This window comes from Ovis canadensis, chromosome 2 (assembly GCF_042477335.2).
Source record: "Ovis canadensis isolate MfBH-ARS-UI-01 breed Bighorn chromosome 2, ARS-UI_OviCan_v2, whole genome shotgun sequence".
Lineage (NCBI taxonomy): Eukaryota > Metazoa > Chordata > Mammalia > Artiodactyla > Bovidae > Ovis > Ovis canadensis.
The window spans coordinates 214,522,899-214,546,089 of NC_091246.1; the positions used below are offsets into that span (position 1 = coordinate 214,522,899).

General features: G+C 42.4%; 1 protein-coding gene across 5 annotated transcripts in view; it reads right to left on the bottom strand.

The window, feature by feature from the left end:
* Positions 1-318: 318 nt before the first annotated feature.
* The window catches only part of KLF7 (KLF transcription factor 7), a 99,421-nt gene continuing 76,548 nt past the window's right edge, over positions 319-23,191 (bottom strand). For all 5 annotated transcript variants that reach the window (XM_069574495.1, XM_069574498.1, XM_069574492.1 and 2 more), the window contains 2 exons: positions 9,433-9,556; positions 319-1,247 (listed from right to left, as the gene is read on the bottom strand). In XM_069574495.1, the coding sequence (XP_069430596.1) occupies positions 1,196-1,247; positions 9,433-9,556 (176 nt within the window). In that variant the 3' untranslated portion in view covers positions 319-1,195. The remainder of the gene's footprint in view (positions 1,248-9,432; positions 9,557-23,191) is intronic.

The window sequence follows — 23,191 nt, forward strand, 5'->3', positions numbered from 1 at the left end:
GCTGCCCTTTGAGACTAGCGACATCTATGCTGAAACTGGTTGTTAGGGTAGCAGTGACACACAGCACGGGGTTGATCACTATGAGCTGAGGTCAGGATGCCTCATGGGGGATGAAAAAAGTGTGATGTCCCATCTGATTGGCTGCTTCGAGAGCTGGACATCCAGGTGACGAGAGAGAGAGTCCTGGAGAGGTTTAGTCCATGGAGAAAAGATAAAACATTTAAGCTTCCAAATAAGCTTTTCAAGTTTTCGTTAGCAAAAAACAGAGAGATTAAAAAGAAAAAATCTAGCACTGGCAATAAGGTGAGGCTCAAGGGATACACTGTGATTGATCATCAAGGACTTTATTCTCTTGGCCACTTTGCAGTCATGCTAGAAGTTTCCAGAATCCCTAGTGCATATGGTGTGCAAGAGTCAAAAAGTAAGAAAAGAACACTCTTCCCTGGAGACCTGGAGAGTGAAGTCTAGAGAAATGCAGGCCAGAAAGGTGTAAGGTGTTATTCCGGAGTCTGCCGCCGCTAAGGCCGTTGGTATCGACTGGAAAGATCTCAATAGTACTAAGAACCAAAACTGATCAACAGTTCTGTGAGGAAGTCGGACGCACGGAATAGTAGGACTTTTCACACACAAAGGACAAATAAACCGAGAGTTAATTTTGGCTACCAAACTGCAATTTGGTTTGCTAGGTCATTTTCCCCCAACTATTGAAAAAGAAACATTAGTGCTACACATATGCAACTTTAAGACGTTGTATTCTCCTATCAAGTTGCACTGAGAAGCAAGTTAAATAAGCCCCTCTTACTGCCGTCCACCTGTAGAGACGTCACATCCATTTTCTTTGATTTCCATTGGCAACAGCGGGAAATAATTCCAATAGCGCTGAAGTAAGCAGCCAGACTGCCTTGCTGAGTTCACCTGGTTTCTTTCTTCTTCTTCTTCTACCATCTGGCTAGGGCAAGGCATAAAGATAGACGTATATATTTTAAATATAGCTGAGTGCATGACTGTGTGTGTGTGTCTATGTGTGAGTGCGTGTGTGTGTGTGTGTGTGTCTGTGTGTACACAGAGGTTTAATAAGTGAGAACTTTCTTCTGCGAGGCAATGGGTCCCCGCCTGAAGTCCAGCCCCCTGCCTCATAGCATTTCCTTCAGACAACGGCCGGCCGACGCCATGGCAACTCTGGCCTTCAGGTTTTTTAGATATGTCTCTTCATATGGAGGGCAAGATGGTCAGACCTGGAAAAACACCTAGGGAAGATAAGAAAAACAAGGATATTAGAGAGATCTGCATAAAGAACTCAACTTCTATCACCCCTTAGAAAATGATTAGCCCTAAAAGAGAGAGAGGCAGTGCATGTGTACTGAGGAACAAGGTATATGGGCAGGTGAGCTCAGCAGTCAAACTGCCTGGGTTCACCTCCTGCAATAGCTGTGTGACGGAGCACCTTAACCTCTCAGTGTCTTAAGTCTTGGTCGCTCAGTTCTGTCTGACTCTTTGCGACCCGACAGACTGTAGCCCATCAGGCTCCTCTGTCCATGGAATTCTCCAGGCAAGAATACTGGAGTAGGTAGCCATTCCCTTCTCCAGGGGATCTTCCTGATGCAGGGATCCAACCCGGATCTCCTGCACTGCAGGCAGATCACCATCTGAGCCATCAAGGAAGCCTGGTATCTGAATTCCTCCTCCATAAAATGCAGAAAATGAGAGCAGTTACTTCATAGATTGGTTGTGAGGATTGAGTGAGATGATCTATGTAAAGTACTTAGAAAATTGCCCAGCATATGGTAAAATCTTGATTAATATTAACTATTATTATTGTGATTGTCATTATTAAAGAAGAAACTAATGTAAAAGTGTTTTGGAAATAATATGTGTCATGCTCACATACTACAAAGAACGATTAGCCTGTACTATCAAATGATGACACTCCTAACATTTCAACACCCAGATTTCAGTCTTAACTTTTACAGTGGAAGCCCAGAAATGCTGCCTGTGATATCTGAAGGTCTATACAGGCACTCCACATTCAAAGGGAGGAAAAGCTCATGTTTATTAATAATGGTGTCATATGTAGGCATGTGCTTGGTGTTTCTCCAGTACTACCCTAGACTCAATGGACATAAGTTTAAGCAAACTTCAGGAGAGAGTGAAGGACCGGGAAGCTGGCATGCTGTAGTCTATGGGGTCACAAAGAGTCAAACACAGCTTAGCGACTGAACAGAAACAACAATATCCTCAGCAATCTTTCATGGTAAATCTTCACACTCTTTTCATGGGCATGCATGTGGTGGGAACCGGAGGCTGGGGTCACACAGCCAGTGAGTGGCAGTCGTTGGGTGAGAAGCCCGGCAGATGTGTAAACCCATTCTTTGAACTGTTTCTAGTACCCAAGGTTGGCCACTGAATCCCTTTCTCAGAGTGAAAGCAGTGGCTGTTTTGACTCCTTCCCCTTTCTTTTAACACCACCCACTTGATTATGCCCTGGGTAGTAACTCTTCCACATTCTCAGCTGTATGTGGCTAACCCACCTCCTAAGGCTGAAGTGATGTAACACCACCCATTGGATTATGCCCTGGGTAGTAACTCTTCCACATTCTCAGCTGTATGTGGCTAACCCACCTCCTAAGGCTGAAGTGATGGCCACAGTGATCTGCTGAGTGACAGTCATGTGATCCACAAAGGTCAATGAGAGCGAGTTCTGGGACATTTGCTGAAACTGTTGGAAGAGAGATGCTGTCTTTCCACTGGGGCTTAGACACTAAGATAGGAGCTGCGGGTGTCCATGTGACCACAGGGGAGAGCCTATTTGAGAATGAACTCAACAGAGGAAAACAGGCCAAGGGGTAGGAAGGAAGAGAGTTTCTAGTCCTGAGGACAACATCTAAGCACCTGGACTCAGCCAAGTGTGAAGACAAATCGAATTCTGTTCTTCTTAGGTATAGGAGCTAATAAAAAACCCTGGAAGCTAACTCAAGACTGAGTCAGGGTTCTCTACTTATAACTGATAGAGTGGCCATTTCTGCATATCTGAGGCCTACATACAGTCTCAGGTTCTTGGGCTGGAATCCCAGGGAAGTCAGTGCATCAGACAGCAGTCATTCTGAGTTCTGGGTGTGAGTTCTCCCTCAGATCCAGCTCTAGAAACTGGTCTCCATCCTACCTGGGAGAAAATCCCCAGGTCCCCTGAGATACTGCCTGAGACATCCTTCCAGTTCAAAACTCTAGTTGGTGTGTTAGCAAGCTGTTCTGCTCAGGTCAGCAAGAGTTCCTGTTCAGGGCAGAATTTCCCTGTATTTGTTCATTCCTAAAACAAAGAAAGAGAAAACCCCTGGCCCTATCTGCTGACCCCAGCACTCTCCACGCACTGTTTGTGTTCATTTCTCAGATACACATGCCAGATAGAACCTCAAGAAAATGAAGCAAAATAGAACAAAGTAAAATGAAAAAAAAAAAAATTACCATAACAGGAACAATAAGGGTAGAAAGTGATCTAATTCAGTAACATATTGAATAGCAGTAATTCTAACCATAACTGCTTATTTCAGGCTCTGATTTGGTATAAGCAAGATACTCGAATAATTCCTTGGCATAGCATCTAAAGGGGATTTGATTTACTATAGAAGAGTGATAAATTTTCTTTAAAAGCAAGTACTTGATGTCACTGGTACAAGAAAAAGCAGTACAGCCTGCGGGGAACTTAGTATTTGACTGTCCTGTGCCGAGGGCACACTTAGTACTATCCACTGCCTCTTCTCTTTCTTTCCCTTTCTCCTTCCCAAGGGCACACTTAGTACTATCCACTGCCTCTTCTCTTTCTTTCCCTTTCTCCTTCCCCTCCTCCTTTCTTCCTTCTATCCTTCCTTCATCTCAACAGCGGAGAGAAAGAAGATCTAAGTCGGGAAGTTCTTTTTGTAGGTATTTCCTTTCTAAAGTTAACATTCTTACAAGAACTCCTTAAAGAAGGTACGATTCTTAGCCCTATTACCAGACGAGATATTCATCAAAAAGAAGCAAAGCCAAAATCTGAACCCAAGTAGCCTTGACTCCAGACCCCATGCTTTCAGCCATACCCAGTTCTCAGGCTGAGCAGAAGGTCAAGCTGAACTGTCCATTTAAAGAATTGGTAGTAGGCAGAACTGATGGATGGTCTTCCCCAAACACTTGCACCTCATCCCCAGAACTTATGAATATGTTAGGTTCAAAGGCAAAGGAGAATTAAGGTTGTGGGTGCAATTAATTAATTTGCTGGTCAGCTGACTTTCAAATAGGAAACTTACTCTGGATTATCTGGGTAGACCCAATGTCACTGCAAGGGTCTTTAAAAATGGAAAAGGGAAGTAAAAGAGAAAACCAGAGAGATGGAAGCATGAAAAGGACTCAATAGCTTTGATGATGAAGAAATGGGGTCAGGAGCCAAGGAACATGGAAAAAGCTGAAAGCTGGAAAAGGCAAGGTAAATGGGTTCTTCCCTTAAGCTTCAGGAAGGGAAAGGAGAGAAACCCACATCTTGATTTTACCCCCAGGGAGATCTGTGTTGGACGTCTAACCCAAGGAACCGTAAGATGATAAATCTGTGAAGATAAATAAGGGTGATACTAAACTCGTGACAACTGGCAATGTCAGCAACTAGAAAATGAATCCAGAAGTTAATCTGGTCAAGCCTGAGCAGCAAGGCCCTGCAAGAAAGCCACAGAGCATGTACCAAGAACCCTGTGTGTCCAAAAGAGGCAAGTAGGGATTCGAGATGGTAAGGAGCAAAGCAGAAGTCTTTGCTACTAGTACAAAATCTTTCTCTTTTCTTTTCCACACCCTGAGAAAATACGGGACAACGGTATTTTTTTAAATTAATTCATTAATTAGTGTGTGGCTGTGCTGGGTCTTTGTTGCTGCACGCGGGCTTTCTCTAGTTGCAGCAAATGGGAGCTACTCTCTAGTTGAGGTATGCAGGTTTCTTACTGCGGTAGCTTCTCTTTTTGCAGAGCACAAGCATTAGGTCTCATGGGGCTCAGGAGTTGCTTCACGGCATGTGGAAATCTTTCCAGACCAGGGATCGAACCCATGTCTCCTGCATTGGCAGGTGGATTCTTAACCATTGTATCACCAGGGAAGTTGCATGGAACAACAGCATTCTTGATTTAGGATTCCATTTGAAATAACCACTCAGTACTGTATGTGTTCCATACTTGCATTCTCCTTTAACCAACTGCTTAACCTGTGCTGAGTACCTAGCAATCTGTACAAGCATCTATCTTTACTCTCTAAATTCTTTCAGAAAAAAAAAAAAGTGAAAAACCAACCAATTCTTTAACATGGTATAAAATATGATCACACCCCTCCTGAATCAAACTAGCATCATTATTTGTTAAAATTCTAGGAAGTTCATGGATTTAGAATGAGACTGGGTCCCTCACCATTGAGGTCTTATTTAAATCCAATATACCAGTAGGATACTTAGTCATGATTAATTTATATTTATTAAATTATACTTACTGAATTCCACATAGGAATAGTAAAGTGAAAAGTAATAGATAAACTCTGCATCTAGAAACACAGAATCTAGTCATTCTAAGGGTAATATACCCCCAGAGGGTGTTTAGGACTGTACAGCAGTCAGGTGACCTTAAATAAGAAAGTTCCTAACGACTAAAATTTGTTTACTGCAGAGAACTAGTCAAACTCCTATTGTCATTTCTCTTGCTGATGAAAAAGGCCCCCTAAAGTCACATGGGCATTAAGCCAACAGGAACGCACCAGGGCCCCAAAGTGCTAGATATAGGTCGATGTTTCTCACCGCCTGTAAGTGGGCTGACCAAGAGATCAAAGATCAAAATGCCTCCTCTAAACTTCCTAGAATTTTGGAGGTACTACCCTGGTGGCTCAGACGGTAAAGCGTCTGTCTACAATGTGGGAGACTCGGGTTCAATCCCTGGGTTGGGAAGATCTGCTGGAGAAGGAAATGGCAATCCATTCCAGTACTATTGCCTGGAAAATCCCAAGGACAGAGGAGCCTGATAGGCTACAGTCCATGGGGTTGCAAAGAGTTGGACACGACTGAGCGACTGACTATAACCCTGGGAGCAGGCTCCTTGGGTTACAGCTACATATGGCTACTTGGGGAAATAGCCCTGCCTACTACCATCAGCAGCCTCTTGCTCTATGGGCTGAGAAACAACACTCATCCCTTTAGCAGCTGATCACTGAGTGGGCTGTACTGCATACTTTGATGGTAAGATAGCAGAAACATCTCATTGCTTTCTCCCCAAACCTGAAGCCAGAGGTCACAAAACTTAATGTCTTTAAGGCCAGGCAGATAAAGTAAATGGGTGCAATGGGTCAAGAGTAAGAAACACATAGCATTTTTAAACCATTTGATTCTACTTCTGTGAATATAAAGAAATGTTGCTCTTCATTAAGAGGAGATAACTGGACATGCTACACGGCAACTGATGCTCTGCCTTCACACTGGGGAGACCGTGGTGAGGGAGGGGGAACAGAGTGAAATGAATAATCAGAGGACCATTACCAAAGGCAGCTCCAGAAAATTATGGCCACCTGGGAATGTGAGTCCACTGTTACCAGATCTTCCAATTTTTCAAAGCCAGAAACAGAGATTTTTGTGACATTTAGCAATTTGAAATGTCAGCAAAACAAACAAGAACTCATGTATTTTTAAATTTACTCTATAGGCAAAATAAAAGTATAAGTTAGACTTGGTACCTGCTTTAAGGTCAAGAAACCCCAATCTTACTTAGTTCAGCCTCTAAGTAGATCGTCTGAGGGCTTCCCAGGTGGCGCTAGTGGTAAAGAACCCACCTTTCAATGCAGGAGACCTAAGAGATACAGGTTTGGTCTCTGGTTCAGGAAGACCCCCTGGAGGAGGAAATGGCAATCTGCTTCAATAATCTTGCCTGGAAAATCCCATGGACAGAGGAGCCTGGTGGGCTATACAGTCCATGGGATCGTAAAGGATCGGACATGACTGAAATGACTTAGCACGTATGCCCAGAGGGTAGTCTGATTATTCAATTATATGAGGCAAGAGATAGATTTCCCAGGCTCATACATATTGTGGCACCAACAGGATCCAGTGCTCTGCTAAGGGCTATAAATGTCCTCTTTCTTTGAAGGTAAAAGTCTTCTAAGGAATGCCAAGTCCGCGGTCACTCCAGGCTTCCCTTCCATCACTTTGGGACCACTCCAGCTCCCGCGCCACCTCCCAGACCTGCTCTATTTTCAGCATAGTTCCTGCAGCTGAAGTACAAGGTGCTGCCTGTCAGGAGACACTAACGAGGCTCCACCCCCTGGTTTCTGACACTGGTGAAAAGCACTGACTCTGCTGCCACAGAAGTTTGAGCTACTCGCCAGCTGCCCCAAATACCATGTCACAGAGTTTGTACCATCTGCTCAGCAAACTTCTAGCTCCAGAAATCAGAGTATATCTTGATGAGGAAAATCAAGCAAAAGACTAACTGAACTACCCATCCCTGACATCTCCTACACTGAAATATCCGGTCAGTTTGAAATTATTTCTCCATGTACATCAGTCAGGTTTAATCCTAGTATGTTAAGTGCTGGAAAGATGCATTGTTGTTGTTCAGTCGCTCAGTCATGTCTGACTCTTTGTGTCCCCATGGACTGCAGCATGCCAGGCTTCCCTCTCCTTCACCATCTCCTGCAGCTTGCTCAAATTCATGTCCATTGAGCTGATGATGCTATCCAACCATCTCATTCTCTGTCATCCCCTTCTCCAGTACAGACAGTTAATACTGCTTAATAACTCAGTTGACTTAAGAAGAATACGAAGTCTGGCAATTTCCCCAAAACAATTCTTTGCCTGTTTCCAAGGCTTATGGCTATACATAAAGCATGATTTCCAAGTAATAGCCTCACCGCCTTTCAGGGAAGGACAACTCATGTGTACCTACTACCACCACACTCTGATAACTCACAAAGGATATATCTTCATCCCCACTGATATAATGCCCTTCCTCAAAGGACTGAGGAGCAACATCAACATCACTGAAATATAATCTATAGGAGAATAGCTGCTGATTTCTATAAATTCAGGGGGACTTTGAGATGAATGGGGCAGAAATGACAAACAGGTTGTATTTTGGAGTAGCAGAAAAGAGCTCTAAGGGACGAACAGACAATAGCTTCATGGAGTATACTTCCTCAGCCTTGGGGTGGGAGGTTATCTTCAGGCTCCAGGAGGCATGGGGGCTTTATTTAGTTCTTTGAGAATGAAGATAAGAGGAAAATAGGCTCTTCAGGAAAAAGGGGGGAAAAAAAAGGAGGAACAACGTGAATGCTTCTTTATAAGCATCTTAAAGGAGCACCAAGGCACTGGCCACCCAGGAAACGTGGCCACTTCTGTCCTGCTCTGCACCAGAGGAAGGTCTGGTGAGGGGGCTGGGGGAGGGGCAGGATGCAAAAGCGATCGCATTTCCTCAACTGGAGAGCCAGGCCTCTGTGGACATCCTGCACAGCCCTCCTGCCACCCTGGGAGCGAGGGGCTGGGCCGGGGAACCCTGAGGCTTTCAGGGCTTTTATCGTATTAGAAGCATTTTTCTCATCATAACCGAGACCTTTAATATTGCATTAAAAAGATGGTTAATTTTCTTAAGCTTCCTTTTAAACACAGAAATAGGATTAGAAGGATAACACGCTCAGATGCAAGCCCATTATTTGATTACGTCTAAACCTAATCCTGCCTTCACCTTGGCCTGCAGAGTCTCCATTTTGGGGTTTATTGGTTGATAATGCCAGGGCTGTCAGATACTATTACTTGTGTAGTGTCTGTTGCTATGTGCTCCTTCTTCCACTATCAAATGCTGAAGGTTTGAAATTGAATTATAGGATGAGTTCTCAAAGCCTCACCATCTTTTAGACCTTTGTACCTACTTTCAAAGAAGAAAGGATGGCCCAGGCCCCCCAAAAGAATGGGAACTCTCTTCAGTAAATTCATTTCTAACAATGCTTCAAAGGAGTCTTATAACTAATTTCCCCTCCTTCATGCAGGCTTTCTACTTCTCACACTGAGAAAAACGGTATTGATATTAATAAAAAGATCAGAAACTACCAGCGACCATTCTCTCTAGTCTATTAATTTTCTTATTATACTAAAATTATCTGTCACGTTATCCCCTCGAGGGTAGGAGTTAGGTCTCACTGATATCTAGAGACCATCACAGTTCTGGTGTTTATGAAATACTCATGTAACTGACCTAAGAATCTGTATCATCTCTTGAATGTATGCAAGGAGGCACCCTTAATCTCATTGGTTTTCTCCATGGAGAAGTACAAGGCATCCCCAGGCCCGAGTCTCTTCGAGAGAGGCTTATGATGAAGCCAGGAGCACACGACCAACCCAACCTCCCACCCACTTCACCGTCTCCCTTTCCCTTCCCACCAGCTTCTGCATTTCTTTACCTGTCGCAGTGGTTGCATTTAAAGGGCTTTGCACCTGTGTGTTTCCTGTAGTGCCTTGTGAGCTCATCGCTTCGTGCAAAACGCCACTCACACCCTTCCCATGAGCACTTATAAGGCTTCTCACCTGCAAGGAGAGATGGAATGACCATGGTCAGTGACAGGAACAACATGATCTGGGTCTGTTGCCTACTCTTCAGTCTTGGAAAAGGGCTATAAAATCATTCCTGAAAGGCTAAATTTCCTAACATAGTGTGTCACTTTTTTTTAAGCCTCTTAGTACTTTTGTTGTTATTTTTTTTAACCTTCAAAAGTGGTTTCACAAGATCTTCAAATCTAGAGCTGTCATTTCAGTTCCCAGAGTCAAAGCATTTCCTTCGACTGGAGAGGGATCAATTTTTATTTATTTTCTATTCTCTGGAGCTCTCTGACCCCCCACATTCCAAGCAGAAAGGAAATGTGCTATTTTCATCAGAACCACAAATGCTTCTAATTCTATTTTTCTCCAGAACCGAGAGTAATTTACCATTTCAGCCTTTTTAGTCTTCTCCCCTCTCTTCCCTCCTACCACAAAGTGTAGCCAGGCAGCTGACTGACAAGGCAAAGAGCTCAGGGCTCCCAGAACCTCCGTTCCTTCCAGTAAATGTGAGTGGATGGACACTCATGAGGAAAGGCTACAATTTAAGAGTAAAACAAAAAATCACTCAACGATTCCTGGTATTTATGTAAAATACAGTCACAAAAGTCCCATTTAAGAAGATCATCACTGAATGACTCCAGCGCATTCATATGCGAGAGCGATACACATTATTACAAAATATTTTTAAAGTCAATTTGTAGAGCAAGGTTTCAGCCACGCTGAAGCTGCTTAGAAGCATGAAATCCAAGCTCTGTGCTCAAGTGACCTTTTTGCACAGTAAATACAGATGGAGGAATATGGGAGAGAAAGTACATGACTTTTCCTAAGACCTTTTTTTTTTAACCCATCAACGTCTGTCACCAAACATGACAAATATTTACCCTTCCAACTGTATGGTGGGCTGGTTCTAAAAAGAAGAAAAGAAAGTGATCTCTGAAATCTTGAGAGTTACTGAGCCCTGTCACTGAGAGACCTGTTAGCATAGAAGTCAAGAGCCCTCTGAAGCCAACTTTCCTAGGCTCAACTTTTGGTTCTGCCCTTAACTATCTATCCTTGGGCAAGATGATAAACCTCTCTGTGCCTCTGTCTTCTTTTACAAATAATAGTAGTATGTACCTCAAAGGGAGAGGATAAATTAATATACACATGTACTATATATTAATCAGAACAATGCCTGGCATAGAGACGATTAACATAACTGGTAAACAGTATAAACTGCCAAACCCAAAATTTCCAGATACACAAGTGCCAAAGTAGTACGGCTGCCCCATTATTTCTCCATTTTTAATAGCTCAATCTTTCACTAGGCAGCAGTTTAGGAGACCTTGCCCAGATACTATACTTGACCCACTTTCTTCTTTCCACCTTTCTCCTTCCCTTTAAACCTAACTACAAAGTGTTCACAATTCTTTATTTGTATCACCTAGAATTGAACCAAACAGGATTGAAAATTTTATTTCATTAAATCGGTGCCCTAGTGAGCCGCTGCTCTGTAAGGCCCACGGAGAAGAGGAATGAGAAATACAGGCATCTCTTTTCAACTGAACCAAGAGGACATGAAGGAGGGCCAGAGGCGCAGGAGGAAACCCATTCAGTTTTGGAAACCAGAAAAAAAAAAAAAAAAGAATCACTAAGCGGTGTTAAAAGTTCGCCTTCCAGATCCTCACAGCCACAATTTCAGAAAAGTATGCCTGCTGCAGAGAGAGAAGGTGGAGTGTGACGGGGTCAGGTCAGCTTCAGAGTTAGCACACCTGGGATCTTATTCTGTTCGTTACAGACACGAGGCCTCAGGGTCCCCATCTGTCAAATGGGGGTGAGATTCCTGTGTCTACTGCGAGGCTGACGTAAGGTGTTGTGTATCAGGCATTTCTGGAGCCTGGAGCAAGGTAAATGGTTAATCTGAACCCCCACCCCTCACCATTAGCCTGCATTCTCAGAGGAGGCTGAGGAGACAGGTCTAAGTGGTGGTCAATACAAACTTCCAGGACTCAGGCTCCAGCCTGCTGAGCCTGGAGTCACTCTGGGCAACCGAAATAGTGAAAAATGGGAGAGTCTTCTTAAGTCTGAAGTGTTACCTCAGTATACTGATGGAGAATGGACCAGAAAGACTGTGTCCTTTATATCTGCTCTGAATGAGTGGGATGTTGAAGGGGAACTAAGAGACCCAAGTTGGAGAGAGAAGTACCAGAGAGGACTGTTGGCATCAATTACTTAATGCTACTGATCACCCGTGAGCCTCTGTTACTTCAGAGAAATCTGGCAAACACAATAACAAGAAATGGAGAATGAGGCACCAAAGACTTCAAAATTCCAAATGCCCCTTACGCCCAAAGACCTTCATGTACAAGTAACATTGGAGGGTCCTGGAACCTTGGGTACCAAGCACAGCTCCAAAGCAACAACGAGGCATCTGGAAATGCCATGACATTCTGCAGCAACAAGCAGAGACATCCGGTCCCCAAAATCAATCCCACAATCGAACAGACCCGTCCATCATAGGCAACCACACTCTGAAGGACACAGGAAGGACAGAGACAAAATGGAGATTAAAGCGGATGTCTTTGGGTTTTTTTTAATTTCTAAGTGTTTGCTTTTTCCCTTGCTGAATTTTTTAAAATTAGTTTTGTTTTATGCTAACAAATAATGTCAAGGATTTAGTTATTTCACAGAAGATAATGTGGATGCTCTGTTAATTCCCAGCACAAACCAAGCCACTCTGCCCAGTAGCTATTTCACAGCATGCTTCCAGTGGCCGTGTCCCTGCTGCAGCTGCAAAGACAGAAGCTGCGGGCAGCTGGACTTGGCTCTGAACCGCGTTGCCTAACACTGTCTCCTGCTTCAGCAGGCACTGCACAGAGCACCACCGAGGGCAAGCCCCCCGCCCTGCCAGTTTAGCCATGCCATGCTACAGCGATTCGTCAAGCTAGTTTTCCAACATCTGATTAATTAACCCACAAGTTGCCATTTCTGCAAATGCTCATAAAAAATTAAAATAACCAAGAAAGAACTCAACCAAATGAAGGAGTAGTGCCTGAAACAGGGGGAAGTTCAGAAATCAGAGGGACAAGAAAAGTAGAATGGGGAATACAATTTCATGTTTAAAGCTCACTAATACTGCAGGGCACGAATTCAGGCTTCCTTACAAAATGACCTCTGAAATGCAATGTGGCCCAAAGCAGAGTGGCCTTTTATTCAGTTTCTTACAGAGTAACTCTCCCTACATCGTGATCATCACATTTGGTTGATCAAAAAGTACCGTCACCATTGCCTTCTGAATATGCACCTCCAATACATGTAGATTAATCCACGAATTATATAAATGTACTAATGTCCTAATACATTAGGACGTTATAAAACATATACTCAATATGGAAATTTAAAAGAATTAGGGTCATTTAAATATAAACAGGGTCTTTCCCGGCAGCATAGCAGTAACGAATCTGCCTGTAATGAAGGAGAGGCAGGTTCGATCCCTGGGTTGGGAAGATTCCCTGGAGAAGGAAATGGCAACCTACTCCAGAAACTCACCTGGAGAATTCCATGGATGGAGGAACATGGTGGGTTACAGTCCATGGGGTCACAAAGAGCTGGACAAAACTGAGTGACTAACCGCCCCCCCCCAACACACAAATATAAACAGAAGTTATCAAATTTTCTTCCTGCATTCAAAACGACAGTGTTGCACAACTGTACTGTGAGACCACTAACCTACAGGGTATACGAGAAGACCTTAGCTCCACGTTCACCAGTGTCTGTGCTTCCAGCCTTGGTCCCTACAGCTATTCTGCCTGCAGCAACCAGGAGAACCCTTTGAAAATAGAAATCGGAGCACGCATGTCCCTTACAGGGGGCTTAATCTTTCTATTCCCATATAATTATTTTCTTTAACACCCTCTGGGATTTTATTTTATGCACTGAAAAACATTATTCTGCAGAGGGTTCCGCAGGCTTCACCAGACTGCTAAAGAAGTTCATGACCCAAAAAAGGGTAAGAAGAAATTAAAACGTAAATGTTCCAATGGTTTCCTACTGCTTTAAGGATAGAAGTCAAAAGCTTGTAAGGTCCTATTGTATAGAATCCCCATGATCTGCCATGGCCAACTCAATTACTCGTGCCCTACCTGACTGCTCTCACCTCAGAGCTTTTGCCTTTGCTCCCTGCTCTGCCTGGAATGCTCCTGTTCCCTCACTGCCACCAGGTCAATGCTCAACTGTCTCCACTTCAGAGAGATCTACCCTCGGCATTCTCTGTTGAGCAGCAGCATATTCTGTCATCTTCTGGGACCACTTAGTTGCAACAGACTTTATTTTTTTGGACTATAAAATCATTGCAGATGGTGACTGCAGCCATGAAATTAAAAGACGCTTGCTCCTTGGAAGAAAAGTTATGACCAAACTAGACAGCATATTCAAAAGCAGAGACATTACTTTGCCAACAAAGGTCTGTCTAGTCAAAGCTATGTTTTTTCTAGTAGTCATATATGGATGTGAGAGTTGGACTATAAAGAAAACTGAGGACTGATGCTCAGTTGATGAGCTGATCATTCTCACTGATGCTGAGAATTGATGCTTTTGAACTGTGGTGTTGGAGAAAACTCTTGAGAGTCCCTTGAACTGCAAGGAGATCCAAACAGTGAATCCTTAAGGAAATCAGTCCTGAATATTCATTGGAAGGACTGATGCTGAAGCTGAAGCTCCAATACTTTGGCCACCTGATGCAAAGAACTGACTCATCTGAAAAGACCCTGATGCTGGTTAAGACTGAAGGTGGGAGGAGGAGGGGATGACAGAGGATGAGATGGTTGGATGGCATCACCGACTCAATGGACGTGAGTTTGAGTGAACTCCGGGAGTTGGTGATGAACAGGAAGGCCTGGTGTGCTGCAATCCTTGGGGTCGCAAACAGCTGGACACGACTGAGTGACGGTACTGAACTGAGTCGCTTTGAAATGAGATTGCATATTGTTTGTGTGCAGTACCGTCTGCTTCCCCTAGGAGACTATAAGCTTCATGCAGGCATCTCTTTTGTTTGTTGTGATACCAATAGTACCAACGTGGGGCCTGGCTCAACCCTGTAGAACACACTGCATGAATGAGGCATCCTTTCTGATTTGCAACAAAGACCCAAGTCCACACAGAGGAGCAGGAGGTCTAAGTGATCTCAGTCCCTCTCTATGTTCTGACCTGACTTAAGAGCAGAAAATGATTGCTGGCTTGTTTAAACCCGGCCATACTCTGTGTCAGAGACCACAGTGTGAAACTCTACAATGGATTAAGTATTCCTTTACCATCATTCATCACTCCCCACTTCTTCCCTATCCACCTGAGCCTAAAAAAGGAGTATCCTGAAAATCTTCCTGTAACCTTCAACTCACGCCTGGGATCGGTCTCCTGAGCAACATCTCCTCTGGGAAACCATGTGCGTCATTTTATGGAATTCATTTTTAAAGTTCTCACTGAAGATGAGTCTGGGAGAGTATAAGTGATATGTCAAATGTATTGCACTATACATTTGCCTTTAAGACAAAGACATGAAGTATGAAGTATGAAGCATGAAGTATGAACAGGTATCAGAATCTTGCATTAAAAGTCTCTTGAAAATAGACATTGCTAATGCATATTTTTTGCATTCATTTCCTGATCTGAAAATTTCAAGTTCCTAATCCAATTCCTAAGGAGACTAGGACCTTGACGTACCCAGGTTTCAGTTAAAACTAATTTCATCTATTTACTTTTCTTTTTTAAAAAAATGTAGCTACTAGATTTCTGTTGTCTAGGCATGTTAGGGTCCTAGTCCCCTTAGGACTTGGATTAGGAATTTGTAATTCTGAGGATCAGGAAATAGAAAAGCAAAATGGAAAGGAGGAAGAATACTCTGTAATGAGTTTATATTGCTACTGAGTACATCTAGAGGGAACCAGCAAAGACCTATCAATTGCTTTCACATCACACTCAGCAGCACTAGAGAATTTAAGCTACCTGGGGAATAAAGACATTGAGAGAGAAAATGTCACTACGCTTTCTTAACATTGGAAAAAAGAGTACCAGTAAACATCACTCCATAGTTTGGCAATTCCTTCTCAGGGGGTACCTGCTACAACAAGAAAATACTCCAAGTTCTTAACTCTGCTTTGGAAAACTGTCTCAGAGTTCCTCTTAGATTCCAGATGAATCTTAAATACTTTCTTTAGGTGACTGATGGAAAAATGAGACAAGGACTTTATTGTCCATAATTTCAAAAGCATTTATTTTAATGACTACATAAAATAAAACACATACTCTTTTATTTACGCTATATGTTGATTCTTTTCATTCATTAATCACTTGCTCATCCAAAGGCCAAAATAGATGCTACGACCCGAGTTACTGAATTTACCAAAAGCACTAGTCACTTTACAGAGCAAGCAAACATTTACTCTATTTTTAAAATTTTTAAAACAACTAATAAAATAAAAACTGCCCTAGGTTAGGTTAACTCCTCATCGCTTGGCGTGCATGTGTCCTTAGTTGCTTCTGTTGTGTCTGACTTTCTGCGACCCCTTGGACTGTAGCCCATCAGGCTCTTCTGCCCATGGGATTCTCCAGGCAAGAATACTGAAGTGGGTTGCCATGCCCTCCTCCAGGGGATCTTCCCAACCCAGGGATCGAACCTGCAACTCATGTCTCCTGCATTGGCAGGTGGGTTCTTTACCTCTAGGGCCACCTGGGAAGCCCCTTCATTGCCTGGATTACCACCTTAAAATGGTTCTTTAAAAATCTATAATTTAGAATTTAAACTTTATGTCCTTAAGTAGTTATAGCTCCTATTTTAGAACGTGGAGAGAGGTGAGAAAGGATTTTTACTTAATCCCATAACTGTTGACACCTGTGGTGTCCAGTGCAGTAGTTACGAAGCATATATGGCTGTGAGCACTTAAAGTGAGCCTAAGGCAACTAAAGAGCTGAACTTTTAACTTAATTTTAATTAAAATTTAAAAATTGAAGCAATGTAAAGAATATTTCACACTTTTGGTTAGTTAATGTATATTGTTAAAATTATTATCACTATTTCTATTTACTTCTTGAAAATGTGGTTACTAGAAAAATTTAAGTCACATATAGAGCTTACATATATTTCTATTTTGGACAGTACAGGTTAAAATATATCTTCTACGTGGAATTCCCACCATTAATTCAAGCGTAAGGGCTCATCCTTTCTAAACTCTTCCCAATGCCCAGCCCAAAAGCTACGTTACTACCCTGCTTTCCAGATTCACAAACCCTAACATGCATCATCACCAAAATACCTCATCTCTGTTCACGTGTGAGCAGGTCAAGTCAAATAATGAAACTTCTGATCTAACTCACTGATGGTGAAAATATCATCAACCTCTTCAGTGTGACCATCTGGATGCAACCAACCTAAATTATTGATTCTATTAATAAGATGCACTGAGCAATGACAGCGTTGGAGACTAAAGTGAAAAAGTCTCAGCATTAGAGGCGTTCCCAGATTGGGAAACCCCATGTGTACACACAGATAATACGAACCCAATAAACGCCTGTGTGTGGATGTGTGGAGGAGACCATCCCTACGACTCTCTAGGACCATCAGGGTAGGTGATGTCTCAGTGAAACCTGAATTACTGGTTTGGTGGAGAAAAATGGACTAGACCTCCAAAAACAGATGCTTCTAATTCTGGCTTTGCTACATATCAGCAATATGGCCTGTACAGTCAGTTAACTTCTTCATCCCAACTTACGGTTCTTGAAGTGAAGTGAAGTGGCTCAGTCGTGTCTGACTCTTTGCGACCCCACGGACTGTAGCTTACAACGCTCCTCTGTGCATGGAATTTTCCAGGCAAGAGTACTGGAGTGGGTTGCCATTTCCTTCTCCAGGGGATCTTCCCGACCCAAGGATCAAACCCGGGTCTCCCGCATTATAGGCAGACACTTTACCGTCTGAACCACCAGGGTGGAAAAGATATTTTAAAAGATCTGTCCTGCTTCCCTTGTCATTATGAAGACTCAGTGGAATCCAATACATAGAAGTGACTGGTCAATTACAAAGTCCCAGATAGATAAAGGGTTTTGACGATGATGGTGATGTCAAAAGGGAGTTCACAGATGTGCAGGAGGCCAGGGAAGACTATGGGAACAGAGACCAGTGTCCCCTCTATCTGCAAGGCAAGGGCACAAGGGTTCCTCCACGAGACTTAAGCTGGAGCCTAAGCATCGCACCAAATTACTCCTCAGACCCACCAAGCTTTGTGAAACACAGCCAGGAAATACACAGGATGAAACAAATCTTTGGGGACTTCTTCCCAGGTGGTGCTAGTGGTAAAGAATCACCTGCCAATGCAGGAGACATAAGAGACTCGTGTTCGGTTTCTGGGTGGAGAAGATCCCCTGGAAAAGGGAATGGCGACCCACTCCAGTATTCTTGCCTGAAGAAGTCCATGGACAGAGGAGCCTGGCGGGCTACAGTCCATGGGGTCACAAAGAATCAGACACAAATGAGCAACTAACATACTTTTTCCAAAACATTCCTTTTGGAGGTGAACTGTCAGATTCTTGGTGAATTTGTTTGAAATGCTGAAGGAAGAGTGGATTGGTCCTGTAATTGGTCAGCAACCATCACAGATGCTGGAGCTTGTACAGCTCTCAGCAATTAGAATTTTTGCAAGTGTATAACCTGTGATTCCAATATAAGTATTTTAGATACTGCAGCATGTCTCCCATAGCTCAGTTGGTAAAGAATCTGCCTGCAGTGCAGGAGACCCCGGTTTAATTCCTGGGATGGGAATATCTGCTGGAGAAGGGATAGGCTACCCACTCCAGTATTCTTGGGCTTCCCTTGTGGCTCAGCTGGTAAAGAATCCGCCTGCAATGCGGGAGACCTGGGTTTGATCCCTGGGCTGGGAAGATCCCCTGGAGAAGGGAAAGGCTACCCACTCCAGTATTCTGGCCTGGAGAATTCCATGGACTATAGTCCATAGGGTCACAAAGAGTTGGGCATGACTGAGGGCACTTTTACTTTCCCCTAAGGCTAGGAGTATCACAATATTCTCAAAGTCAAATTGATTTTTTAAAAATTTCATCAAAATGTATATAGTATTCTAATATTTTCAGTGAGGTACAATTAATTCCATTCCCCCAACAAAACAAAAACAAACTCCTGCAACTCTTAAGAGAATAATTCTCATACTATTATAAACTCATTTAAAAATTCAGACCTCAACACTCATACCTTAAATTATATGTGCTCAAGTTTTAAAACAAGTAGTTTCTCATATTTTACTTGTGGGGATCTAAACTATTTTCTGGCAACATGGTTAATGTTTTCTGTATTTTTTTCTTATTTTGCTTTGATTCTCACTGGTTTAATTTGGTTGTTATCACCCAATATTAATTTTTACAAATAGTTTTATCAGCTTTTTAAGGATAAATTCAAAGAAAGTTTAATACCAATTTGGAAACCGAAGTACATTTTAGTGATTACCAAAGTTACAATAAAGTTAAAAACTAGATAGAAATTAGGTTTGAAAAGTTGTTAAAACATTTGTCTCTTTCTATGTCACCATAACTACACCATGTGAATTATTTGAAATTAATTCATAGGACATTTCTTCCATTTAGCAATAAAGATATTACTCTGTAAATCAGGTTCCCACAATTCAATGTGATATTTAGGTAGGAATTTGATTAAGACCTATAAATTTCAAACTCATGGTGAATCTTCAATTTTCACATTCAAATATAAAGATAGTATGATTGCAAAAGATCCATGCAGGAACAGTCTATTACTATAACCATGACTAAAGTATTCATTTTTCAATCATTTTAAAAAATTTAATTTTAAGAATGACAAGAAAAACAGTGTAACTTTAGCCACAAATAACATTAACTGACATGAAAAGAATCACCAAGCCACTGTAAGAGTAACAATATCTCTAATACAAGAGTGTGCCCTTCAGAAGCAAACCAACGTAGAACAGCACCCCTTCCCCCCAAAGATGCAATATGTTTCAGAGGCTGGGAACACAGGTGTAAAACTTCAAGTGAAAATCGGCAGGAATTTATTCTTTTTTTTTTTTAATGGTTTTTGAATATTTATTAAAATTCCTATAACATTACCTAGGCCCAGGCTTTCTCCAAGAGGAATTTTTATTTTTATTTATTTTTTTTGTTTTTTATTTTTAGTTTTTTATTTTTTAAATTTTAAAATCTTTAATTCTTACATGCATTCCCAAACATGAACCCCCCTCCCACCTCCCTCCCCATAACATCTTTCTGGGTCATCCCCATGCACCAGCCCCAAGCATGCTGCATCCTGCATCAGACATAGACTGGCGATTCAATTCACATGATAGTATACATGTTAGAATGTCATTCTCCCAAATCATCCCACCCTCTCCCTCTCCCTCTGAGTCCAAAAGTCCGTTATACACATCTGTGTCTCTTTCCCTGTCTTGCTTGAATATACAATGGAGTAAAGACAATCTCTTTAACAAGTGGTGCTGGGAAAACTGGTCAACCACTTGTAAAAGAATGAAACTAGATCACTTTCTAACACCGCACACAAAAATAAACTCAAAATGGATTAAAGATCTAAATGTAAGATCAGAAACTATAAAACTCCTAGAGGAGAACATAGGCAAAACACTCTCAGACATAAATCACAGCACGATCCTCTATGATCCACCTCCCAGAATGCTGGAAATAAAAGCAAAAATAAACAAATGGGATCTAATTAAAATTAAAAGCTTCTGCACAACAAAGGAAAATATAAGCAAGGTGAAAAGACAGCCTTCTGAATGGGAGAAAATAATAGCAAATGAAGCAACTGACAAACAACTAATCTCAAAAATATACAAGCAACTTCTGCAGCTCAACACAAGAAAAATAAACGACCCAATCAAAAAATGGGCCAAAGAACTAAATAGACATTTCTCCAAAGAGGAATTTATTCTTGTATGGAGGGAAGTAGTAAGACAAAGAGTAACTGTGGAGCCAGAGCTTTGAAGGAGAGTAGACCTGATATTGGGGAGGATTTGGGGGAGCCTGAGGACACTGGGAGAGGACTGTGTATCTGGGATTCATGGCAAAAACAGATATATGGAGGTCCAGTACCAGGGTGTAGGGAGGGGAGGCTTAAACACATCTGACCAGATCCCAGACACATGGCAGTCATCAATTGGCACATATCACATCAGTTGATGATGCCCAGTCTACTGTCTTAGAATAACTGTAATTTTCCTTTTTTCCTAATGAAAAAATAAGCTCAAAACACTTAATATTAGAGTACAGAATTAATTTTCTGCTACACAGGTGGTATACATGAAAAGAGAAGAACCAGTGGTATACAAAACCCGTAAAAGTGGATAATCCAAAAACCATGTTAGATCTGACTTTGGTAATTATCTAATGACTAGTGTCAGCATCTTGAATTTGTTCTGATTAAGCTAATGCAATCATTAATTGTTATTCCCTAATGTAGACGGTAGAGATGGTAGAGAGGTGGCCTAAGCAAATCAATATTTGATAAGGTAATTTGCCTTAAATCAATAAACAAAAAGGTAACTTTATCAATCCTCAAAAAGCCCAAATTTGATCATTTACATACAGGTGATGGAGACATGGGCCCACCCCTGGACCAGTTACCATTCAAGTTTAATAGATATGAATCCAATTCCCTAGAGATTTTGAGTCAAGATTTAAAACATCAATTTGTCTATATAACTTAACTCTCTTCCAAGATTAACCCCAGTTTTGTTTTTTTTTTCCAGAAACTTAATTTTCCCACTAAATAAAGCATCCCAAATATGTACCTTATCCAGGTATGAAGTTTAAGAAAAGACTAACACAAAAGGAAAATAGTAGTTTCTTACTTTGACAACTGATAACCTAAACAAGATGCTCTTCAAATACCACTGCCTGGACTTAAGAAGAAATGTCCACAAAACCATCTCACTTCTTTATCTAGCCTCATCTATCCACTACTCTTTCCACAAACCCCTCACTCTCCAACATCCCCAAGCAGCCCTCCCAGCCCATCCTGCTTCCTGGGATGTCATCTACTCAGGACGTGTCTTCTACACGTCACCCCAGCCCATCCTGCTTCCTGGGATGTCATCTACTCAGGACATGTCTTCTACACACCACCCCAGCCCAAGCATTTATTCCCTCAGAAACCTGTAGCTTTGTCTGAGTTTTCATTCTCTGGCCACTTTTTGCTATTTCCTGTAGATATTTATCCTTTCATGCCTTGATCATTTACCCTACTTTTCCCTACCCACATTACATGGAAATTGCTTTTAAAGCAGGGACATCCAACACCTCCAACTCAATAAATTCAACTGAGTATCCAACGTGTGTCTGGGTACAGGGCTGGATGCTTTCTCACTTGCCTCTTCGTCATCACCCACTGTCCAGCACCAGCTCAGGCACGTTATATGCACTCAGTATGGCACCTGTTAATGAATGGGTCAGTGATCAATCAGAAATCAACAGTAACATACTGTCTTCCAGATGAACAAGCCCTAACAGGCTTTGTTTCCGACACACCTCATCTCTGTTTGCAGGTGAGCAGGCAAAGTTAAATAGCAAGACTTCCGGCCTAACACACTGATGGTGAAAAATACCATTGGCCTCTTCAGTGTGACAACATGGATCTAACTAATATTAATTCTTGATTTTAATATGCACTGAGCAATGAACGTGCTAGAGATTAAAGCAGCAAGGGTCTCTGTGTCAGAAGAACTCCCAGGTGGGGAAGCCCTACAAGTGCACACAAATGACCCAAGGTCCGATGTGTCTGATCAGTGCGTGGATGTGTGGAAAAGGTCATCCCCAAGACTCCACAGAACCATCGGGGAAGGCTTCCCAGAAAAGAGACGTCTCACTGAAAATTGAAGGATGTCGGGGACAAGGACAGTGGACATTTCAGGAAGCAGGAACATGAGATGCACAGGGCCAGAGATGGGGAACAGAGGGTTGTCATAGCTGAGGTAAAGGATGAGGATATGAAGAATTCCAAGAATGGCCTGAAGCGGAGGTAAGAACCACACCCTTCGGGGCCTTGATGACATACTACCACCCCCTCACAGGAGGCTGACTGCCTTGGGGACAAAGCCCATGTCTTTACATAGCCGGATCCTCAGAGCCTCATCTAATGTGCGGCACAAGGACCTCACAAAGCACCTTCTCGGGGAAGTGATTCTATGCCAGCTCTGATAGAGGTGGGCACCCCTTCCTCTCTGCTCCTGAAACTTCTTTTAGAAGAGTCTTATCTTACTACTTGAGTGATCTGTTTACATGCTGTAGCTTCATAGACGGGTCTCTTCAAGGGCAGAGGCTGGGTTTATTCACCTTAGTATTTCCAAGACTTAGAATACTGGAGACATTCCACACACTCTTGATGAATTTGATTGAACAAACATGCATCCTATGACTAGTCCTTATTCAAATCTTCCTTCAAAACTCTGTAACCTAGATCCTCCTACACTCTCTTTCTGTTGCTCTGTAGTAGGAATTAGGAAGAAAACACAATGATTGAAGCTACCCATGGAGTCTATAATAACACACACACACACACACGCACGCACCCACCTCCCCTCAAATCTGCAAACAATTCAGCACAAA